The sequence below is a fragment of the Cryptomeria japonica genome, chromosome 9 (genome assembly GCF_030272615.1).
Source record: "Cryptomeria japonica chromosome 9, Sugi_1.0, whole genome shotgun sequence".
Classification (NCBI taxonomy): Eukaryota; Viridiplantae; Streptophyta; class Pinopsida; order Cupressales; family Cupressaceae; genus Cryptomeria; species Cryptomeria japonica.
Window position 1 is genome coordinate 246,404,569 of NC_081413.1, and position 25,571 is coordinate 246,430,139.

The 25,571-nt window shown below is 38.1% G+C and overlaps 1 protein-coding gene across 1 annotated transcript in view; it reads right to left on the bottom strand.

Moving 5' to 3' along the window:
• LOC131049988 (alpha-mannosidase I MNS4) overlaps positions 1 to 25,571 on the bottom strand; it is a 195,946-nt gene that overhangs the window by 14,783 nt on the left and 155,592 nt on the right. Inside the window, exons 10-13 of the mRNA XM_057984108.2 lie at positions 18,164 to 18,252; positions 17,983 to 18,064; positions 17,789 to 17,902; positions 17,478 to 17,557 (exon numbers count right to left, since the gene is read on the bottom strand). Of these exons, the coding sequence (XP_057840091.2) occupies positions 17,478 to 17,557; positions 17,789 to 17,902; positions 17,983 to 18,064; positions 18,164 to 18,252 (365 nt within the window). The remainder of the gene's footprint in view (positions 1 to 17,477; positions 17,558 to 17,788; positions 17,903 to 17,982; positions 18,065 to 18,163; positions 18,253 to 25,571) is intronic.

Consider the following 25,571-nt stretch of genomic DNA (forward strand, 5'->3'; position numbering starts at 1 on the left):
TCATCATGATTTATATGGTCATATTATGATATATTGGCCACATTGTTATGTTGACTCAGATTGGGGAATATTAATATTTGTGTATGTGCTTCGGCCATGGTGAACACGCACAAGTACCCTTGTTAATTTGGGTAATTGCAGCTATAGGGCATTGACTCCACCTATGTAATGTCCCTATTTTAGCAGACTTGGATTTTGTGAGATTAGCCTATTATCCTGACCCTCGTAGGCTAATGTGTTGGATAGAGGGTCTTTTGAGGATTGGTATCATCTCCAGTGTTCAGAGTGCTTCAGTTTGGTCTTCGTTTGGCATCATTCGGACATCATTTGCTCTACTTCCTATTTTTAGTAAGTCTTGGGATGTTAGAGATGGACCCCTGCTATTTTTAGTAAAGGGGGTATGGTCATATGCAGCTTCATCATGTCAGCTCCCAGTTCAGACGGCGTTCAAAAATGTTGAATATTAATGGAGATATTAATGTTTATTTAGTTTAAATAAACATTAATGTTTTGAGCTTATATCATTAAGTTATAATATAATTTTATATTATAACTTAAGTAAGGGTCCAAGTATCATTAAAGGGGACCATTTAATTAATTAATTGTGGCTCTTTTACCAAGGTGAAATATTAAATGACAAAGTGAAAATATTATATCATTAAATGTCATTTAATATCATTAATTGATTTAATGCCTTATTGGAGAAAATCAAACCTTCATGGGAAATATATATAAGGCTTTTGAAAAGAAGAGAAGGGGGATTGATTATGTGATTGGAGTTTTTGATTGAAGTTTCTCTGGAGCATTGAAGTGTAGAATACCAAGGGTTTCTGTAGGATTCAAGGCTTGTCGGCATTGGAGAGCATGGCTTCTTCATTGTAACAGCATATAGAGGGTGTGCAATATCATCTGATTATGCTTGTGAGAGTTGGCTTCATTCAGAAGTCAATATTGAGCTGATTGGAGGGTTTATTTCAGAGTTTGTTTGCAGATTGAAAGAGACTACAGTGCGCTACAGTGCCGTGAACAGTGCGCATGAACAGTGCGCTACAGTGCCGTGAACAGTGCACTACAGTAGTTTGAGTTCTATAGAAGGGGATTTAGAAAGGTTGAATAGCTATATATATTTCACAAGGGAGTTGCATATGAGGAGAATCAAACCAATATATCAAAGCAGCCATTGAAATTCCAGGTTTTCTATCTATGGTCATTGTATTAGAAAATCATTACTTCATTGCATCATTTTCTATTATGATTATATCATGAAATACTTGGAGGTTGCATATGTTTAATGGAGATATAATTTGCATATTCCACATTCATGGTAACATTCAACATTGATCAGCCACTTAGCTTTCATGCCAATTGTTTGCTTAAATGCCTAATGGTTGTAGGTATACATTGGGATGCATGACAAGTGTTTGTCTTAATGTCAACTAGCTATACTAATTAATTTCAGTCATTACATGTGTGTGTAAAGGTCTAAAACAGCTAGTATATCATTTCTATAACAACTTTGCATTGTTAGAAGCTTTCCATAACTTCATTTGCAGCCTACAAACCCAAAGAAGACAAATAAAGAATTCACTACAGCGGCTTCAAACATTTTATGCCAAGTGTTTGACAATATTCCTTGGGGTTCAAATAAGCGAAACAGGGTCAGATTAGCCAAGGGATATTACAACCTAGCTCCACAGGTCTATGCATGCCCATTTCCCAACGGTGGTTAACTAGAGATAGCACACTCGCCAAAATATCCCCAAGCCAAAACCCGTTGTTACTTAATAAAGACAATTTTCTTGTATTTTAATATTTGAGCCCCGACTACCATAGTCGGTAGTGTTCGGAAAACCTAGTCGTTGTGAAGTCAGCTCGTAAAGATTGTTTGTTCGTTTTGTCTTATTTGCAGTTTATCGCTGCATTTTATTATATATTAATGATGTTCTTATATTATTGTGGCAATTTAATATTTAAATGTTTTAATAATATATTATGCCTTACATGTATTTAAAATGTAGGCAAATGCCTCATTGGAGTATTTGGGAGATTTTCATATTAATTTTTAGTGATGATTTAATTTTTGTAAGTACCTAACAAGTCTGGGAGACTCATTGGATCCAACAAGTCCTACAAGGAAGACTCGCCTATAGGAAGGTGAAGTTAAAATTGAAAAAAGACAATAAAACAACAGTGTTAAATAAAAAACACTCAAAATCATCTCCTACACCCTAAAACGGCATTAATTTTGTTTTCAAACACAAGGAGTGAAAAACTCGTTTTTTAGCAAAAAATATATATGCCATTGGAGAGAATACCAGCACATTGGTTGAGATCAAAACACATATTGAAGATCATTTGGGCAAGTCTTTAGCACCCATTCATGTATTCAGAGGAGCTTAAGGAGGATTTGGAAGAGCCCACCATTGATTTGGAGAGGCAAGTTTGTATTTTGAAGTGGTCTTAACCTATTTCTGGAGCCAATAAGTAATCTGGCATGTGTGGATTGGGGAACTGTTGAGAGATAGAGTAAAGAGTTGGTGAGTTGGGGAACACATGATGGGAATTACAATGACCTTCAATTGTATTTTTTTGGTTGATGTAGACTTCTTATTTTGTAATTTTTACCAAAATAAGAAAACAAAGCAACAAAACAAGTTTTCAGCAAAAAATAAATAAAGGATTCAAATGCCATGAAAATATTAAGCAGCCAGATCAAAGCATCCCCAACATTATTGACTTCTGCAACAAGATCTAACTTACCCTCTAAAGTGCAGTTTAGGGTTGCTTTGAAAAACATACCAAAAAGTCAAATTTCTCCCTCTGATCTAAAAATTTTCAACCAGAAAGAAATGTTGCTTCAGATCCCTTTTTATTCTAATATAGCATTTGATTTGGCCTTTTATGTTTTGGGTCATCTTGAAAAACATGAAAAGAATTAAAGTTCTATAATTGAGCTGAAATTATTCTATCAAATAGACATGCTTCTCCTGATTGGTTTACTCATCACAAGAGCTGATTAAATGTCTAGATCCCACTTTTAAGGATCCCACCATCACACGAGGTAGTTTTAGAGATCTGGCTTTAACACATGATTTCTCAGCTATCCTGACATTTTTTGTTGCAATTTTTCCTGATCTTTTCATATAGCAGGTTTTCAGATTTTCACATCAGGTAATGATGCTGCCATTTTTCAGATTTTCAGTTTCAGGTACTCTATTTCAGCTTTTCAAACTAATCAAGGGCACATCTTGATCATATGGGTGCCTTTTTCAGTGATTTTTTCAGAAGTGCATGTTTTTGAATTTTCCTAACTTTCAAATGGTGCAATCAGTTTTCACTCATTCAGCTTTCTGATTTCTGTATTGCATTATGGCTGCTATTTCTTGTGAGATGTTAACCAGTACTGATTACTAATCTTGGAAATCCTATATTAAAGACCTAGTTTGGAGTAAAGGAATTTATGGTATACATCCAAGTTTCCAACATCACTATCTGCCCTGAAGAGAGGCAAAAGGCTCAGCAGATGTCATGAAACACAAGATGAGGATATATTGGCATAGAGAGTCTGAAAACTTTCAGTTCCATCTTCAAAGTGTTTATACTCCACCAAAAGCATGGCTCAAATTTGAAGGGCTTTTTGGAGAATTCAAAATTATCTATAATCAACTTATTTTGCTTGATGTCCTCATTTTATGCAATATTGTTTCATAAGCTTTTGGCCAAATTTCAAGTTGTCCCATAAGCTTCTTTGTGTGTTGGGGAGAACTTCAAACTTCTTGGAGGATGCAAATTCAATATATCTGAGTTTTTGTGTGTGGCAATGAGCTCAATTGGCATTATAGATCACTATGACACTTTCAGAAGTGTTTTCAGACTCTTGAGGTGTTCTCCAAACTTGTTGGATTGCACATCTATTTTTAGTAAGTCGCCCGGTTGGCTCCGATCATCATCCTTCTTCAGTATCATCCCAATGTGATCAGATTTTGATTTCAACTTAGTTTCAGTGCTTTCTGCAACTTGGATGAGTTGTTGAATAATTAATTAATATTTCACGAATGTTGTCTAATGTTAAGAAATAATAAACGGTCAACTTCGTGTAATAGCTTGTTGGAAAGATAATCATAATAAAATGTTTTAAAAGTTGGATGTCTAGTGAAGGGGGCCTTTGCACATGAAATATTATTATTATTTCAGAAAGGTCATTTTTTAGGGAAAAGGGGTTATTATAATTTCAAATTACAAATTCCCTCCAAAAATCTATAAAAGGAGGTTTGGCCTCTCATTTTGGATATGCTAAAAATTGCTTATGTTGTTATGTTGTCGGATTAACCTATGTGTTATTCCATGATCTTTTGAGGACAAAAACCCTCATTTGATTTCTAGTTTCAGATATGAAGATAATCCCTAATTGGACAGAGCTATTTCGTTCAAGAATCACCATTTAGATTCAAGCAAGGTTTACAATTTGGGTTTCATGAAGAAGGTATTCGATGTTTTCTAATTGTTGAGATGTTGTCGGATTGAACCTCTGTGTTCTTCCATGATCTTTTGTGGACAAAACCCTCATTTGATTTCTAGTTTCAGATTTGAAAGATAATCCCTAATTGGACAGAGTTATTTCATTCACTAATCACCATTTAGCTTCAAGCAAGGTTTACAATTTGGTTTTAATGATGAAGGTATTTGATGTTTTCTAGTTGTTGAGATATATTGGGGTTTGATTGCTGATACTGCAAAGTCTCATTAAGGAGTTACTAGAAGATTTTGTGGGCAATTGAAGAGGAGCTCTCTGCTGGCCATACCATTGTACCTGGCTGTTCATGTTTATCTTAGCCATACCAATAAAGATTCTGATTTCTTGAAGTTGCTGCAAATTTAATCATTGTTGCAGTTCTCTATATGTTTGTACTGGACACCAAGGGTAGAGGAAGGTGAAGATCATAGTTTGGCAGGTTGCATCCCTGCTGGGTTGGTCGTACAGCACCATCAAAGAGAGCAAGTGAAGGAAAAAGTGGGTTGCTTCAGTTTTGAGGCCCAAAACACAGTGATGGGAAGCGCCCTGGATCTGCCCTGTTATTCAAAAGGATTTCCAGATGAACCTTTGTGTTGAAAGTGAGTTTGGTAATGATTAATTTCTGCCGTATCTGCTATATAAGCTATTTAATAAGCTGTTTCAGACTTTCGGGTGGTTATTATAAATTTATATCTATTTCAGTTTAACATATCACGATTAATAGTGATGTGTGGGTGTAATTGATGCCATTGAATGTGAGTATTAGTAGCATGCCTATGGGGTTAAGATTTCGAGTCTTGCTTAGTATTGTATCTGCAGTTCTTATATAATGGTAGACCTGTAGGGGTCTGATTTTCAGTTATCAGACAGCTGTTCTCCTTTTCCAATGGTTAAGGTAAAGTTTTGGTGAGCTCAGGGGTGTCCTTCCAGCTTCTGGATGTTGTATGGTGATTGGGAAATGAGTTGGCAAGGTTTCTGGATGCTGATCACTCTTCCGAGCCCTGTTTAAAGTAAGTTTCCGAGTGTTTTTTGACTTGCAAACATCTTTCTCGGTTGCTGGGTGTGATATCTTATCATAGTTGTGATATTGGACAAAGATACTTCAAAGGGGTTGCTGTTTGAGGGGGCTCATCAATATTTGGAGTGTGTGCAGAGATGCTACACTGATCACAGACCCGTTTTGACCCTGTCACCAACAGCAGCAAGAAAATTCAGATCTGCTCCAACCTCTCTATCTATTTAATTAAGATACCAAATAGTTAATAAAAATGCTGGGTTGTTTGGGAATTTGATACTTGATATATTTTGAGTGGATGTAACAGCAAGTTGTTTAACATTAGCTTCTATCATCAGCAAACTAATATTCTTGTCATGATGTTTTAATGCCTATATGCTAACTTGTATGGAAAGGAAGTGTTATGTGATTTACAATTTTATTTCAGTTGAAAGCTAACACATTTTTTCAAAAAAATAAAAACAAAAAAAATTGAGGGTGGTAGTGGTTATTACAAAGACTAACAATATTCAAGACTATATCTTTGACTTCAAGGAGTACAAAACTTTAACTTAGTGATCATGGAATCACTAAACAAGTTGATCAAATGATCCTTGATATTATCTCTTACTCGAGAGGACCTTTTTCTGTTTTTGTAGGTACTTTCTAATGAACCAAAAATGCTTCAGGTTTTGCTTATGTAATGCTTAATGTATTTGTGATCAATTGACAAGAGAACAATATAAGTTCTTGGATATTGGTGTCATTAACTCAAACAGTTCCAAAACAAAGTATTGACAGTTAAACAAAACCAAGATCAAAAGCAATTAAAGAAGCTAAACAAAAGGCAATAATGACCTAGAAAAGAAAACTACAACAAATTTCCATCTTTCACGATCCAAACACAAATAAATATCACAATATTCATACTTTTGTGGCAAGTACAGTTATCTTGATACATAAATTTGAAAATGCAAGCATTGGAGGAGGCTGTGATGTGAAGAAGCGCAACAGCAAGATTGATAATACTTCTAGTTCTTCCAAAGGTAATGACCATACACTTACTGCCAGTGTAAATGTGAATGTAAGTTCTCTATGAATTATAGATTCAAGAGCTTCTTATCACATGGAAAAAATAGTTGAAAGTTTTCTTCTGTTACCAATTGTAGCACAACAAAGGATTGTTATTGGTGATATTCTTCCATAGATATTTTAGGATGGAGGACCATAGAGAAGTCACTGACAAATTTATTGATATTATTTTCAATGTTTTTCTCTTTTACAAAGATTCTTTCTATCCAGCAATACCTCATTCAAGTGCAGGAAAAGCATTTGAGTTTTCTCCTCGCAATGCTGTAATCATTGATCGAGGAGATTCCAAGTAGCTTACAGAACCTGGTAGTGTTGATTTTTCAGTTGCACAAGTTTGACACCTTTGGATCATCATCACATTCTTACGTCTTTATTGCTTCAATTCACAACTTACATAAATTATCATGTGAGCAGTTTCATCATTTGAACAACTGTTGCATAAGCAGAATACCATTCTTGGCCTTCCACATGTTTCTTGCCAAAATGAAGTATGCTTGCGATCACTCCTGGGAAATACCATAGTGACATATTTGTCTTAAGGAAAGGCTTAGCGAATGTTGTCGTTTGTATGCTATGATTTGAGTGGTCCTTACACACTCCTGCTAGAGCAAAATATATATTTATATCTTCACTGACAATTTTTCAAACGTGATTGGCTATATATTTATATTTATTATTTTCTCAGGAGTGACGTGTTCAACAATTTTTTTTGCATTTAAAGTTCATGTTGGATAACAATTTGGCTGAACAATATAAAAGAAGCCACTTTGTTATGCCAAGAGTCACTCTTGGAAAAGACCACACTGACATAGTTGACTGAGGAAGGGCTTGGCAAATGTTGTAATTTGAATACTATAATTTGTGTGGTCCTTTACACACTCCTCTTACTAGAGAACAAAATATATTTTGATGTTCTTTGGCAAATTTTCAGATGTGATTGGATATATTTTCTCAGGAGTGATGTGTTCAACACATTCAAAGATCTAGTTGAATAACAATTTGGCTAAACAATATAAAAGCCCTTGTGTTTTGCTTCCTGTTGCAACTTAATCAATTCAAACCTACGTTACCCGAGGATGTGTCCTTGGGATAAAATCCCGTCCCCGTACTAGGAACGTTTCGGGTACTTGGGGACAGCTAGGGGATGTCCCCCTGCCGTCCCCAAAATTGCAAAATCTGTGGGAAACATCCCAGAAACTTGGAGACGGCAGTGATTCTCAAAGGGGATGTCCCCCATCCCCAATATGGTTGGGGATGTCTATGACGTCCCCTAACTTTCCCAGGGACAGCCAGCCGTCCCCTTTTTCCAGCACATTTTTAAAAAAAGACTCAAATGCTCAAAAAAAACATTTTTTTATTTTAATATAGGTCTGTAAAACTGGATTTTCACTAATATGAGGGGTTAACATGTCTGAATCACTTCCAAAAGCACTTAGAAATAATGAGCAGCAGCCTGGTAATAAATTTTACAAACACTTAGAACTCGGTAGTGCGTAAAAAAGTGGTTGCAGGTCCGCAATATTGGACTTTTCACTGATATGAAAGGTAAACAGGTCTAAATCATGCCAAAAGCACTCAGACATATGAATAACAGCTTGGTAATGAATTTCACAAACACCCAAAACTTTGTAGTGCATAAAGAAGCGGCTGTACGTCATAATAGTAAATGGAAGACTACCAAAATATCCTCCAACCAGAAAGAACAATGAACTACATGCAAACAAGTGCTAGCATATTGACAATGAATTTTCAATTATGAATGCATATTGAGCATTGAAAATGAATTTTGAATTATGAATGCATATTGAGTATTGACAATGATATCTGAATGCAAATTGAGTATTGACAATGAATTCTGAACACAATTGTGATATGTTAAGTTTCTATAATGTACATAAAGCTGCTTTATCCATGTTTTCAAATGAACATAATGTATATATACATGCTTTATCTATTTTTCATATGAACATTTAAAATTTCCCTATATTTTATATAGCCGTCCCCTTTGCCATCCCCCCGCCGTCCCCAAAATTGGCAAAAAGAATTGCTGTCCCGGAAACTCATCCCGCTGTCCCCTGCTGTCCCTGTCTGATGGGAATGGGCTTGGGATAGACTAGCCTAGTCTATGCTCTTTGATCCTTTCCTTGGATCACCAGGTGTTCCAACCACACCCTAGGGTCTCTAGGACTTCCCTTGCTTGTGGAATCCCCTGACCTTGCCCAATCCACCCACCAACAACATGTGATTCTTCTCCTAAGCTCGCATCTACTCACAAGCTTCAAAAACCCTTACATAGGCTAATAAGGGTTTAACTCTTCCTACACCTTCTCAGATCCTAGCAAGAATAAGACAGGTCTTTGACATGTTTCTCCATCCACTCATGTGGCCCCCAAGAGGTTTTTGACCTTCCTTCTTGTTACCGATTTCACAATTTTGCTTTTTTCCTACAAAATAGGGCTACAAGGAATGAGCCCCTATTAGGCCTCCATTCCGGACTTTTAGGGCTTCCTCTTGCAAACAATGCCAAAACTTGTGAAACTCCCCAAAGGGACTGCTATTCATTTGCCCAAGGCTCAAGGATTTTCCTGGTTTTGGGACCCCAAGTGTTAGTACACTGCCCTAGGTGAATTTAAGGGTTTTTGAGGGTTTTTAAGGGTTTTTAGGCCTGCCAGGGTCACAGTGATGGTTTGCTGTCTTCACCACCATGTCTGGATTGGTGGAAGCTCCTCCTTCTCACCAATGATGCTCCACACACCCCTCTACAACTCCTCCACAGGGTGCCTCCTTCCTTGTCCTTCCTTGCTCTCACGGACCTCTGCAACCTTAACCCTTCCTAGCCGGGCACAGTCCAGTCTCGCCTAGGAGTGGGTCTTTGAAGGGGTTGCCTGCATTTTCCAAGGCCCTGCTTCCTCTGAGACACTGTATAGGGTCTGCACTCCTATTCCCCATGGTTTTATGGTGTTTCCACAATGGGGATAGGAGTTGTCAACCCATTTACACAAAACAGTCCAAAACTGGACAGTAAGGAAGAAATTTACAAAATATTTACAAAAACACCAAAACTTGCAAAACAAACTTAATCTAAATGCTCAAAATAAATGTGTCAACACTCAACAAGACTCCCAATACAGTTTAGGTTCCAGAACAATCCATTAACAATCCTTCATTGCTCCATTTGTGCCGACTGGCAACAAAACACAATCACAGTCAAGGAGTTTTTCCTTTTTCTGTACACTCTGACATCCAACCCCTCATTTTAGGGTTTGCACCAGTTTATAATGTCTTTGCCTCGGTTTGTGTGCCAGGGTCAGGGTTCCCAACGCCAAGCTAAGGTTATGACCTATTTGGTGGAAAAGTTGCATGACAACTTTGAAAAGTTGTCATGCAACTTTTTGCAACTTTTGAGCAACTTTTGCAATGTTGCTTTTCTTGACTTTTAGGCCTACATTAGGCTATCCTATGGACACAACCATGCTAAAAGGACCCCAAACTCACCAATAGGCACAAATACCCTCAACTCCAAGAGAAAACTCAACCTAGACTTGTGAACCTAGGACCTAAACTAGGACCTAAACAAAACCAATGAGCTCTTGGCTCTTATTACATTTACATGGCTTCTTAAAGAAGCAAAATCCCAACAAAATCAAATGGTGGAAGGCCTTAGAAGGATGCTCCTGCACCATACTCCCCCTCTGTACAAAATTAAGGAACTAGGGGAGAGATGAGAGCCGCGTCAATACCAAGTTTCTTGAACCTGCCCTCTTCAACCCAAGTGGCTTCAGACTCATGTTGACCTGCCCACTTCACCAAGTGTTCCATGTAGACCTGGTGTCTAGTAGACTTCTTCACCCTTGTCTCCAAGGTCTCCTCTGCTATGGGTTGCTTCACTTGAGGCAAGGCATTCACATCCAAGTCCTGCGGCACCTTGGCTTGATTCTCAGTTTGCCCTGCTGTTTCACCTTTGTACAATATCAGATTAGCAACATTGAAGACTGGTGATATAGCTAAACCTGAAGGAAGATCCACCTTGTAGGCGTTCTCACCATATTTGGACAGAATTTTACAAGGTCCTACCCTCTTCATTTGTAACTTAGTAGGCTTGCCGCTTTGCATTCTAGCTTCACTTAAATGGACCATCACATAGTCACCCACTTTGAACTGAACCTCTCTCCTTTTTTCATCCACTTTAGCTTTCAGTTTTTGAGTAGACTCTAGGATGGCTCTCTTGACCTGTTCTTGGACTTCCTTGATGGTTTGAGTGAAGTCCTTTGCTTGCCCACTCTTCATCTCTATGGAACCAAGTTCTCTTAGTTCACACACCCCTCTAGGATGTCTACCATAGACAACCTCAAAAGGACTCCTTCCAGTGGTCCTATTTACACTGTCATTGTAGGCATACTCAACTTGTGGAATAACTAGATCCCAAGTCTGCCCATACTCCTTGGTTAGACACCTTAGCAAGTTGCCTAACACCCTGTTAATGACTTCAATTTGACCATCAGTTTGTGGATGGTAAGCTGAGCTGAATGATAGATTAGTTCCTAGTCTTCTCCATAAGGTTTGCCAAAAATGGCCCATGAACTTGCTATCCCTATCTGAAACAATACTTAATGGGAGTCCATGAATAATTACAATCTCCTTAAAAAAAAGATGTGCAATGTAGCTAGCATCATGAGTAGTTCTACATAGAATGAAATGGCTCATCTTAGAAAATCTGTCTACCACCACATAGATGCTATCCATACCTGTCTTTGTCTTGGGGAGTCCTACCACAAAGTCCATGCTCACACACTCCCAAGGCCTATTTGGGACCGGTAATGGCTGATAGAGGGCTGCATTGCTTGATCCTCCTTTTGCCCTTTGGCACACACCACATTGCTCCACATACCTTCTCACATCCCTTGGCAACCTAGGCCAATAGTAGTATCTCTGTACTAGATCCAAAGTTTTATTGATTCCAAAGTGTCCACTTAGGCTTCCATTGTGTTTCTCTTGTATGAGATTTTCTCTCATGGATCCTCTAGGCACACATAACTGATTGCCTTTGAACAAGAGACCATTTTGAAGAGTGTAATCTGCATACTCACCATGAAAATGATTCTCAAACTCCTTGCAGACCTTGTAGGCTGATGAGAAGTCTTCATCTTCTTCATAGAGATCCTTGAAACCTTCTATCCCTATGCTTTGCAATTGTAATTCTTGGATAGTCAACAACTTCCAGCTTAAAGCATCTGCCACCTTGTTGAGCTGCCCATTTTTATGCTTGATGGTAAAGGTAAAGGATTGGAGGTACTCCATCCACTTCAAATGTCTATTGCTAAGCTTCTCTTGAGTGTTAATGTAACTCAAAGCCTGGTTATCTGTGAACACCACAAATTCTTTTGGGAGTAGGTAATGCCTCCACTTCTTGAGAGACTGAACTAATGCATACAACTCTAGATCATATGTTGAATACCTCTTCTTTGCCTCATTAAGCTTCTCACTGAAAAATGCCACAGGCCTTCCTTCTTGACTCAATACACCCCCTACTGCAATTCCACTTGCATCACACTCCAATGTGAATAGCTTGTCAAAAGTAGGTAAGAGTAGGATGGGTTTTGTGGCTACTTCTTGCTTCAATAATTGGAATGCTTCATCAGCTTGTTCAGTCCATTTGAACTTAGTTTTTAGGCCTCCTTTTATAGTGTCAAGTACTGGTGCACATATGCCACTGAAGTTCCTCACAAACTTTCTATAGAATTGGGCTAAACCATGGAAACTCCTAACTTCAGTCCCTGTTTTAGGGGCAGGCCAATTCAAGATTGCCTCCACTTTGCTTGGATCCATCTTCAAGGTTCCCTTAGACACCACAAATCCCAAGTAGACTAACTCTTGCTTCAAGAAGTCACACTTCTCTAAGTTGATTGCCAACTTCTCTTCATCCAACCTCTCTAGGACTAACCTCAAATGTTCAAGGTGCTCCTCTTTGGTTCTTCTGTAGATGAGTATGTCATCTAAGTACACCACCACAAATCTGCCTGTGAAGTCCTTCAACACCTCATTCATCAACCTCATGAAGGTGCTTGGGGCATTGGTAAGTCCAAATGGCATCACAAGCCATTCATACAACCCTTCTGTGGTCTTAAAAGCAGTCTTCCACTCATCACCCTCCTTAATCCTAATTTGATGATAACCACTTTTAAGGTCCAACTTAGTAAAATACATGGCACCTCCTAAACAGTCCATCAAATCCTCTATTCTAGGAATAGGAAATCTATACCTTATGGTGATCCTATTTATTGCCCTTGAATCAGTGCAAGTCTCCACTTGCCTCCCTTCTTTGTTGCTAGTACTACCGGGATTGCACATGGGCTGATGCTCTTCTTGATCAGTCCTTGATCCAACAACTCCTGCACTTGCCTTGCCACCTCCTTGTTTTGATCAAGTGTGAGCTTATATGCTGCTTTATTGGGCAGGGATGCACCAGGTACAAAGTCTATTTGATGGCTAATAGACCTTCTTGGTGGAAGTGTTGCAGGTGCTCCATCACTCACTATGTCCTTATATTCTTGCAACATTTGCTTTACCTCCTTAGGTACTTCTGTCTGCAACTTACCTTCCTCCTCCTTTGGCTTCACAAAGATGGCACATCCCACTGTCTCCTCTTCATGCAGCAGGTGTAAGAACTCTTTACCAGTGTTAAGTAAGACACTAGGTGTTCTTGAGGTTCCCTCATCATTCTCTGTCAGAGACTGAATCTTAAAGGTTCTGCTGTCCTTCTTGAAGGAAATGGAGTTCTCCTCTCCATCATAGATCACCTTCCTATCAAATTGCCAGGGTCTACCTAGCAGCAGATGACAAGCATCCATGGGTAGCACATCACAAAGGATCTTGTCCTTGTACCTTCCAATAGAAAACTCTACCCAAGTCTGTTCATTGACAAGCACACTCTGCTCTTCATTCAACCATGTCACCTTGTAAGGACTAGTGTGGGGTATCCTTGTGAGTTTCAACTTCTTGGCTGCCTCATCTGATATGATGTTATCAGTTGACCCTGAATCAACTATCACCTTGCAAACTTTACCAAGGATTTTGCATCTCAACCTAAACAATGCTCTCCTATGCTTAGGTTCATCCTTAACCGGCTATCTTATCAAGACCCTATTGAACATCAGATTTTCTCCAATTTATGATTCAATATGGTCCACCTCAGGTGTTTTGTTGCTTGATGTGTTAGGGGATCTATAGGCTGGTTGTCACAATTGACCACAATTGTAGCATTTCATGGTTGCAAAGTAGGAATTACCCCTGTCGGTACCTCTGCCCCTATTTGGACCCCCTTGTGCACCTCTTCCTCTAGAATGTCCTCCTCTGAGAGTGGTTTCACTGTTATGCTCAGTCAACTTGGACTCTCCTTGATTCCTTTGCTCACTTGCCTTGCTTTGGTAACCACGTCGGTGACTCATTTGATCTCTACCTCTGCCTCTACCCCTGTTGTTGGAGTCTCCCTTCCTTTTGTTCCTCTCTTCCACCTTAGCAGCAAACTAATGACATTTTTGGACAGTGGTAGGAGTCCATAGGCTTATCTCCTCTTGGATGTTCAACTTTAGGCCACTTAGATACCTAGCCACGATAGATTCCTCTTCTTGGACTTTGGATCTAAGACAAAGTTTCTGAAACTCCTCTGTGTAAGAGGCAACATCAAGATCTTTCTGCTTCAATCCTTGTCTCTTCTTATGAAGTTGGACTTCATAATCCTCTGGCAAGTAGTTCTCCTTGATCTTACTCACCATGGCCTTCCAGTTTGCTGTAGGTAGCTTCCCCATGCTAATTCTCTCCTCTTGCAAGTACTTCCACCATGTCAAGGCTGCTCCCCTTAGTCTTGATTTGGCAACCCTAACCTTTTGGGCTTCTGTCACCCCTTCACACTCAAAATGGTTCTCCATACCCTCAATCCATTCCATGACGGTGTCAATATCCATTCTTCCACTGAAAAGTGGCAATCCTTCAAAAGATTTTGTGTTCAAAGTCTTAAAGGCCTTTACAAAAGGTTCTTCATTGATTAAGGGGTCTGGTTCAGGTATGATGTCTTCTATATCAATAGCTTTCTTGCCTCTGTCATTGGCGTCCGCACCCCAGAGTTCTTGTGCTCTCTGATCAACCACTTCTTGCAGCTTGTTCCTTATCTCATTCATAGCATCTTCAAGGAGTTTATTTTTCTCCTTTTGTTCTTCTACCTCCCTAGCCAACTCTGCATTAGTGACCATTATGTTCTCCCCTACTGATTCCCCAGAATATAGAGACATGCACGGTCCACCAAATCTTTAACCTGGCTCTAATACCAATCTAACGGGAATGGGCTTGTGATAGACTAGCCTAGTCTATGCTCTTTGATCCTTTCCTTGGATCACCAGGTGTTCCAACCACACCCTAGGGTCTCTAGGACTTCCCTTGCTTGTGGAATCCCCTGACCTTGCCCAATCCACCCACCAACAACATGTGATTCTTCTCCTAAGCTCTCATCTACTCACAAGCTTCAAAAACCCTTACATAGGCTAATAAGGGTTTAACTCTTCCTACACCTTCTCAGATCCTAGCAAGAATAAGACAGGTCTTTGACATGTTTCTCCATCCACTCATGTGGCCCCCAAGAGGTTTTTGACCTTCCTTCTTGTTACCGATTTCACAATTTTGCTTTTTTCCTACAAAATAGGGCTACAAGGAATGAGCCCCTATTAGGCCTCCATTCCGGACTTTTAGGGCTTCCTCTTGCAAACAATGCCAAAACTTGTGAAACTCCCCAAAGGGACTGCTATTCATTTGCCCAAGGCTCAAGGATTTTCCTGGTTTTGGGACACAGGGTGCCTCCTTCCTTGTCCTTCCTTGCTCTCACGGACCTCTGCAACCTTAACCCTTCCTAGCCGGGCACAGTCCAGTCTCGCCTAGGAGTGGGTCTTTGAAGGGGTTGCCTGCATTTTCCAGGGCCCTGCTTCCTCTGAGACACTGTATAGGGTTTGCACTCCTATTCCCCATGGTTTTATGGTGTTTCCACAATGGGGATAGGAGTTGTCAACCCATTTACACAAAACAGTCCAAAACTGGACAGTAAGGAAGAAATTTACAAAATATTTACAAAAACACCAAAACTTGCAAAACAAACTTAATCTAAATGCTCAAAATGAATGTGTCAACACTCAACAAGACTCCCAATACAGTTTAGGTTCCAGAACAATCCATTAACAATCCTTCATTGCTCCATTTGTGCCGACTGGCAACAAAACACAGTCACAGTCAAGGAGTTTTTCCTTTTTCCGTACACTCTGACATCCAACCCCTCATTTTAGGGTTTGCACCAGTTTATAATGTCTTTGCCTCGGTTTGTGTGCCAGGGTCAGGGTTCCCAACGCCAAGTTAAGGTTATGACCTATTTGGTGGAAAAGTTGCATGACAACTTTGAAAAGTTGTCATGCAACTTTTTGCAACTTTTGAGCAACTTTTGCAATGTTGCTTTTCTTGACTTTTAGCCCTACATTAGGCTATCCTATGGACACAACCATGCTAAAAGGACCCCAAACTCACCAATAGGCACACATACCCTCAACTCCAAGAGAAAACTCAACCTAGACTTGTGAACCTAGGACCTAAACTAGGACCTAAACAAAACCAATGAGCTCTTGGCTCTTATTACATTTACATGGCTTCTTAAAGAAGCAAAATCCCAACAAAATCGAAAGGTGGAAGACCTTAGAAGGGTGCTCCTGCACCACTATCCCGGCAACGCAGGGTAAAATAGATTCAAACTATTGTTGGTGAGCATATTTTCACTCCATAATCAGCCTTTCCTATAGTTAGTTCCTCTCTCTAACATAAATTCTCTTAAGGGATGTCAACTGATATTACACACCCAATCGTATGACCCCAAAATTTTTGCCTCTATTAAAGGCAGCATGGTCACATACTCAGAAGGGGGCGGAAGGTTCCTTTTTGCATTGAAACGAAGTAGCTTGTCCCAGTTTTGCTGCCCCACATTGCTACTTAAGTTGAGATCTGATCCCCAAATAAGAATCACCCTATAAATCACTTCCTATGCTTCTCTTTTTGTTTAAGGCCAATGTGTGATTTCGAAGTTCTTTCAAGCATAAAAAAGAAACAAATTCTAATGGAAATCAAGCATAACCCACTCATCTCATCAAGTATTAAAAACTGATTGCATATGCCAAAGAATGACACTTGGATTAATCCATACACATCCTCACAAAGCCATCTTATACGAAGAAAGAAGATCATACTGAAAAAAAAACCATGAAGATATCACATAAAATGAGTGGCAATGATGCTCGTCGTGCTCTAGTAACAACATACAATGTACAAGTTGACATATAATTTTTTATATATGACAAGCGAAGCTTCTGTCTAGTTAGCTATGATGTGATATAGAAATAGGTAGACAGTCACCACACAATGAGTCACATTCAAAACCAGAGTTGTGGGCCCCTCATGAGATAATTGATTTCTTAGTTGTGTAGAAATATGTGCCATGTTCAATACTAATGGGCTTATATAAACAATGGGAGCTGCCGCTGAATTAAAAAAGAATCATTAAAGAAATTAAATATATTTTTTGTATCATGTGCTGTATTGCACTCATATCTACAAACCCATTACAATGGTCACTTAAGAGATGCACTAATAATCAATTATAGACAGCTCTTTCTTAGTTTTTTTTAGGACACTCATTACTTAAAATAGATGTAAAATGCAGACAATTTGTGATTCCCTTTCTTTTCTTCAAAAAATAAATCATTAGTAAAAACAGAGGTAAACCTGTTTGAACATCACTCGATCAAAACTCTGACATTATTTCAGAATGTAGTTATTAAGAGGATTTTAGCCACTTACATTGGATCCCTAGTAGCTTTATAAAGCCAATAGGTGCTCTCAATCAGCTCTGGACGCAAGGGGTAACTCCTTTGACCAGGCTGCCAAGAACATAGTAATTATTCACATAAACAGAACAGAACTTAAACTATCCAGTAATTAAATATGTTTGAATAGCAAAAAATAATCTGGATTTCAGAAGCATGACTCTGCTTCTCCTAGCTTAAACTTTTTGTCCAAATGACATAGACCAGATTAACACAAAACTACTAAATTTGCTGGTAAGTCAATATAAAAATAATAAATATTCTTCTGTGCTTAGAAAGAGGCACCTGCACACTAAATGTTGCAAGATTGAAACCCTCTGGTGTAAATCCGAACTGTTTCCAGACACTAAAGAAGGCTTTGTGTGTCCGAACAGCTGGCTCCACATCTCCAGCCAAAACCTTTCAAAGGCAATAACCTATTCAGTTGCATATTTTAACAGGCAAACCTCAACCCAAACATCTATTATTCTTATAATAACCTGAAGCCCAGGCCAGAAAGCCTGCAAACTGTTGAACAATGGCCATACAACAGCTGCCGAATTCATGTTGACCTCCACGTACCTGTGACAATAAAGGTTTATACACACATTATTAAATGCTGAAAACAAATGAGAAAAAACATGACTTGTCATTAATCTATAAATAAAATAGAATAGTTACCATGGATCGTCATAAAGATAACGCATGGCAGCTTTGTAAGCCTCTTGAAACATAAATAAATATTCTTCATCTCCAAGTAACAAATATGCCTGGAAATCATCACCACACACTGCAGAAATTAACATTTTCTCCATATAACCTAAGATGATTATCAAGCAATACTGGAGATAAAAAAAGTCATGGAAGAAAAGACTACATAGGGAAGTTGATCATCAAAGAGTTGATATTTGCATCTCCTTGTTATAACTGTATGACGCTAAATACAAATATCAGACACAGTTGTATTGCAATGCCTAGCAGATGAAATAATCCATACAGTTATAACAAGGAGTTGCACAATTCCATACATGATTACTCCATTACCTGCCACCCTTAGAGTTCTGGTATTAAGTATGTAAATAATCATCAAAGAGTTGATATTTGCAACTCCTGCTTCAGAATCCTGTCATCTCCCGAGAGAATCTGACATCTCTTGCAGCACGTAAACATGCTCAAGCAGGGTGGCCAAAGGATTGATCGGCACTGATTCACCTGAAGCAAAAAGTCCAGCCCCATAGCGTACTTGTGCCATTCAAAATTGCTTTGTTTAATCTCAGCCAGTCTGTACAGTATGTTTGTTTCACGGGGCAAAGTACAATGTGATATCCAATTTGACTCCCGCAAGCTTGTTGCACATCTCCAGAGTTACTGATGTGTTTAATTCAATAAATTCGAGTTATCTTGAGTGCCAATTTTTCCTCTTCCATGACCATCCTCTTAAGAAAGCATCTGCAACGTGCTTGTTGTATTATGTATATAACTATGTAAAGTACAGATAAACTGGATCGTGTTATGGTGTGTATGTTACTGTATTAGCTTTATATCTGGTCTGTATGTGAAAGTACCAGTGAAATTGATTATGGTCGTGCAACGATTAATGGTTGAGTAGAGGAGTAGATGATAGATTTCTGATTTTTGTTTTTGGTTTGCCTATCAACATCAACTATCAATATTTTTGAATTTCAATATGTGATGATAATCTAATATGAAATATGTAGTGTATTTAAATTTTAAAGTTAATGTTAAACTTTACCATTGTTCTTGTTTTCAAAGTTCTATGTCATGATTCTGGAAATTATTAAATTATATTAAAAAAAAAATTGGCATCTCCAAGTACCCGTCTCCAAAAATTAGCCGTACCTCCGGAGTCTCCAAGTACCTGTCTCCTGGTGACCTTGTATGCACTAATTTTCTAATGTTAATAACTTAATATTATATCATTTCACTCGAGTGTTATATTTTATAAAATTACTTAAGTCACCTCAAATGGATGCCTTGTGAAGGGGAGTTTGCACGTAAAGTTTATTTTAAATTGTAAAAAGAACATTTGAGAGAAAATGAACTATTTTGAATTTAAAATTATTCCTTTTTCCCTCCAACTCTATAAAAGGAGGTTTGATATCTCATTCTAAATATGCAGAAGAGTACACATAACAGGATGTTATCAGATTGAACCGCAGAGTTCTTCCAAGGATTGATTGAGGATGAAAACCCTCATTTGATTACCGGTTTCGAATCTAAGAGATGGTCCCTAGCTGGTTTCAATGATTCTACATAGGAGTCACCATTGTTATTCACAGTGTTGCAGTTTTTTGGGCTTTCAAAAAATGAATATTTTCAAAGTTCTTTGATTGCAGTTATTCTAGAATTATATTTGGAGATTTTTGGAGAGATTTTGTGGTGATTGGAAATCCTTGGCCGGCTATATAGTTGGATTTCAAATGATGCCCTAGCTAGGTCGGACCTTCCTATTTGCTTTAGGAAGTGGGTTGAAGGATTTTGACGATTTGAAACTTCGTGCAAGTGACTTCTACTGGTTGGACGACTTCATTGTGCAGATTTTTACTGTTGTTCATTGCTGGCACAAATCCCTATGTCATTTGTACCACTTCCTGAACATTCCTAGAGTATGGTGTGAGAACTTGCAGGCTGAAATGCCTTGTTTTGGGGTCTAAATCATCATGAGTGAATGGTGCCTAGACATCTTCAACCAATTTCAAACCTTTTTTCCTTGGGAGAGTAGAGATTTGACAAGTTTGAAGTTGTCTATCTGCTGGTCAACCCTTTTCCAGCACTCTTGATAGTTTTTGGGCATGACTGGAAGATAATAACATATCTTAAGCTGGGAGATGTTCAATGGTTGACTGAAGGGTGGTTGTGCTAGTTTATGTGGGCTGTCATAACCTGCAACTATGAACAGCAATCTTGCAACATTTATACCAGTCATATCAGCCCCGTAGAAGACTGTTTTCCAATGCATACAGATCAGTCAGAGTCGATTCCAACTCATCTTTAAGGTTCCAGTGTGTCTGTTAGTGGGCGGGGGCGGGGAATGTTAATTAAACATTTGCAGACCTGTGTTTCCCTATCTGCTTGCCATTTGGAGGATGTTGGGTCAAGCTGGGAGTGCATAAAATGATTATGACCAATGGTGGGGTATCCTTGACGAGGTTGGGGGTTCTCCTCAGTGGTTTGCTTACTAATTGGGTCTGTAACAGTCAAACAACAGACCTGCCATCACTCAGAAATTTATATCAGACCTGTGTCAGCACTTAAACCGGGAATATCAGACCTTCATTGCTCTTTGTTGACTCAATTTCTGAGGTATTTACTTTGGTTGTTCCTTGAGCTTGTTTATCAGTCATATTTACAAATGATAATATTAATAATTTAATATCGATATAGTTTGATGACTGATATCGATATAGTTAATAAGTTTCCGCCTACTGCCGATATCTTAAAGTTACTTCAATAATATATGATATCGATATATACCAAAGTTAAAACGCATATGGCAAAACTAAAGGCCAAAAAAACATTGAACAAAAAATTAAAAACAGTGCTAGGCATGCAACATCAGGCAGGGAGGAGTTCACGGCAATAGAGAGGAATTCACGCAGGTAGGCAAGGAGAAGAAAAGATACCTCATATCTTGGGAAGAATTTCATATATATATATAGCCATCCCTAGAACTATTAATAAATAATAAATATTATAATAATTTACAAGCGATTTTATTATAATAATCAGGGATCCAAATTTTTTTTTTAAATTAATTGCTCTCAAAACTAAATAATAATATTTTTTTGAATTTTTATTAAAAACAATATTTTTTAATTACCTTATAGTTGGAAACGGCTACCCATCCCCGGGACGGATGGGGGACGGCTTGGGCATCCCCTGTCGTCCCGGGCACGGTCAATGGTCTCCAGGAAAAAAGTTGACTGTCCTCGAGTTTCCGAAAATTTTTAGGGACCGGGGATGGCTTGGAAATGTTTTCGGCCATCCCCAAGTCCCCGAAACGGTTTCTGTTTCCGAGACGGGTGCCTTGAGGCCGGAAACATGTTTCCGAGTAACACTGATAATAATTAAAATGTCATAACTCCAATAATAACCATTATATCTCAATTCTGCAAACACCATAGGGTAGCCCACTGCGTCCACTGTTCATCTGAATGCCTTGCAATCCTGAACACTTCTGACCATCAGAATGGAAATAAGCCTCCTGCACTGCCAACTGGGACCCTCTAACTGTCAGTCTTAGCTTATGAGGGCCAATAATAGGCTAATCCAATCATAAACCATATCATCCCAAAAAGGGGGCATTACAACCAAAAAGATGGAGCAAAGATACTAACTATGTTAGGACCATCAAAGAGTAATGATGGCAGAAGTGATGCTAGCAACTTACTCATTATATATAAGGTCTCATTGTACCAATCACAATGTCCGTCACAGTATTCTAACAAACCTTGTAGCATGTTGTGTTCTGAAATTAATGTTGACTGCCCAATGCAGAAGCCTGGAAGTTTGAATCTGCACACCCTCCACTAAGACTTTTTATTAATCAAGGGCCTACACTGCCAAAATCTTGGTGCTTTCCTCTACCATGACATTATCCTACAACAACATTTAGAATTCTACACCATTAGTCAGGCCAAAGTATGCCTGATGCACCTCCTAAGGATTGTTTGCTTGATCCTCAATGACTCTCTTAACTGTTTCTTTGCCCCTTATGAACCTTGAGCTCCTTTTAATCCCAAATCCACCGTTTTCCATATGGATGGCCATCTTGGCTTAGGAATTTAGAAAATTTTGATTTTGAAAATGAAGAGTTACAGAGATGGCAGTCACAACCAACCTATCCCCTATCCAATTCAAGCTAACCCTTAAATCCCAAAACTTATGATTCTTTCTCTACTAAGTTATTGGGTACGCCCTTAAGGACTCCTACACCCATTCTGGGTACGTCTAGGCATGAGTTCACCCGAGGGTATGCCTGGGTACACCTAGGATATGTACCCGAGCATCTGGGTATATACCAGACATACCTAGGCATACCTAGGGTACCCAAAGGCATTGAGCCCCAAAAAGTAACAAAAAAAGACTTTTCTTGCATCCAAAAAACCTAAAAATGCTTCTAAAAGCATCATTTCACCCAATACAAAGATCATTGTCGCCCTTCAAACCCATTAGGGTCTCCACTCCCAAAACCCCACTAGTTATTGGGATCTCTTGTCATATAAGAAATTTGATTACAAGGAGGGGGTCTAGGAGTAGAGACTAGAATCAAGAACTTAAGCAAATAAAATTATCACTATTAAATGCCAATCAATAAAGATAAATATAAAATATTTAATTATCAATTGGCATTTAATATTTATCTTTATCATTACCAATTTGGCATTTGGCATTGATCAATGATAAAGTATCATACTATCAAATGTATTTAGTTTTACAATTTTGTATATTTCTTAAAAAAATTTGTATATCTATATCAATATGTATACACGTACCCAAACTTATTGTAGCCAAGGAAAACATTATTGTACCAACATCCCATATCCTATATCGGTACATGTTCTCATACCCATACTGGCAACTTAGTTTCTCTATAAATAGAAATTCTATGGAAGGCAAATACCACATATATTTTGCCTTGGTCCAACTCCAAAAGCATTTACTATAATGAAGTAGGTACAAACTACAACATAGAAAGCAAATGTATTAACACTATTAATAATTAATCCAAATAAGATACTCGAGCTTTGATAACCAGCAACTGAGAGGCCAATTCTAAACAAAAACTACCAAATAATAAGACCTTTGCCAACATGAATTCAGCAGCTATACTCAATTCCTTCCAAAGATTCCACTTCAAAGGAAAACCCACTCTCCCAACTTTCCAAAAGCAAAGAAATGCAAGACCGCGATTGTTTTCCTTTTAAGCCTCTTTTATGATAAATTCACAAAAACAAGTTCATAAGTTCTTACCAATTTTAGCTAAAGGATTCACAAAACTCCATGCTTGAGATCCTCTTCTTAGATTTCTAATGCCATCAAATGCGAAATGAGGTAAGGAGGAGAACAGGAGCACAAAAAAAAGTGACAACCTTTCTCACATGTGGGAGAGGATATATGGCATGTGATGGAGTGAAGATGCCAAGAAGCGATTTCCAATTATATTTGGAGCGATTAATAAAGTTAAAGGGGGGGTTTGTTGGCCTTTAGAGATGAAGAGAACATGCACCGAGATCAAGTTTTCTAGTGGGGTCATAGGGGATTCTAGCAATATCAAACTCCCCCCATCCTTTATATTAAAATCTATCCCTAAGATGGCTAAGAGATCTGTGCAATTGTTTCTTGTCCTTATATAGGTGAATTTGTATGATGGTATATCTTTGCTAAAAAGATCAATGCTCCTGAATGATTTTTCTTCGTTGCCATTTCTGACCCAATCACTTTGTCATGACATTAGAAATGTTTAATAGAACGATTAAAAAATAAGTAAAACTTGATATCTAACATAGTTGGCGAACTCGACAAGTACTTACCGGGTCAACGAACTCAACGAGTACTTGCCAAGTCAATGAACTTGATGAGTACTCACGAATTTTGCACCTCACCAAGTTACTCGCAGGTTAAGTCACCTATCAAACACTTTTTTTTGGTGGGTACTCATCAAAAACTCGACAAGTATGACAAAAATAATTTGCCAAACATGTTAAAAATGTGAACCGCCCAAAAAAAGGTGGAAAAGATAGTTAAAAAAGTCACAATTTCGCCCTTAAATGCATGGATGCCCCTTATGTTTCCTCACGTGACATTTTTTGGGGTGGGTACTCATCAAAAACTCGGCAAGTGTGACAAAAAAACTTGCCAAACATGTTAAAAATGTGAACCGCCAAAAAAAAATGTGAAAAGATAGTTAAAAAAGTCACAATTTCGCCCTATAAATGCATGGATGTCCCTTATGTTTCCTCACATGACATTTGGAGAGAAAATGTGCCAAATGTCTAATTTCTCCCTTTATGATAAACTTGTGAAAATGGTGTCCGCAGACCCCATAAGGGACACCACCCCTCAACCACATTGGGGTCTCCACTCCTAGACCCCCACTAGTTATTGGGATCTCTTCTCATATAAGAAATTTGATTACAATGAGGAGATTTCCGAGTGGAGATCATAACCGACAACTTAGACAATTATATTTATAACTATCATAATATCATTGATCAATGGTAAAGTATCATACTATTAGTGGCAAAGATCCAAATACCATTATTATTATAAGATACAACACAACCTTTAGCTTTTCGCAAGAAAGGTAGACAACAAATTAGAGGAAGTCAATGATTTGGTCAAGTCAGATCCACAAACACAGCCTTCAATGTCGAGTAAGGAGCTAAACAAAGTGCAAGGATTAAAACCTCTCTTCAAGTTTTTACTAGACTAGGGAAGAGGAAGATGTAACATCTTGTCATATGCAATTCATGAATTATAATGATTTTCAAAGGCAAACATCATGAATTCATAATAGTTGCCAGAAAACTATTGTATTAGGATTCCGCATTATGATGCGATTTTGTACTCGATTTGTATTCAAATGAATCAAATTTAGAAGAAAACACGTTTGAACTCAGAGAACATATTTTGCTATCCAATTTTGCCAAAAAAATGTGTTTTTAAAGAAATTTAAGCAATTATTTAAGCTGCCGAATTTTTTTGGAGTCTTTACTGAGTCACAAATTTTTTTGCCGAGTCCAAGTCTGCCAACTATGATATCTAACTTCAGATATTCATATTATCTACTCTAGTTAATCCATTTAACAATAAGTAGCCTGTAACAGTAAAAAATGATTATGAACAATTTAAACTTCAGTAATTAATTAAAAAATGATTAATCTTTGTTTTAATCAAGCATTGATATTCTTTAAATATAGGATGAAAAATTGTCATTTGTACTCACATTTTCATTTAAACATGTAATTTTAAAGTTAAGGGCAAATAGGAAAAAGCTACATTTTTGTTATCTCAAAATAACTACTTTCCAAGTTAAATTTTAGATTTATGTAAAATTTAGCTAAAT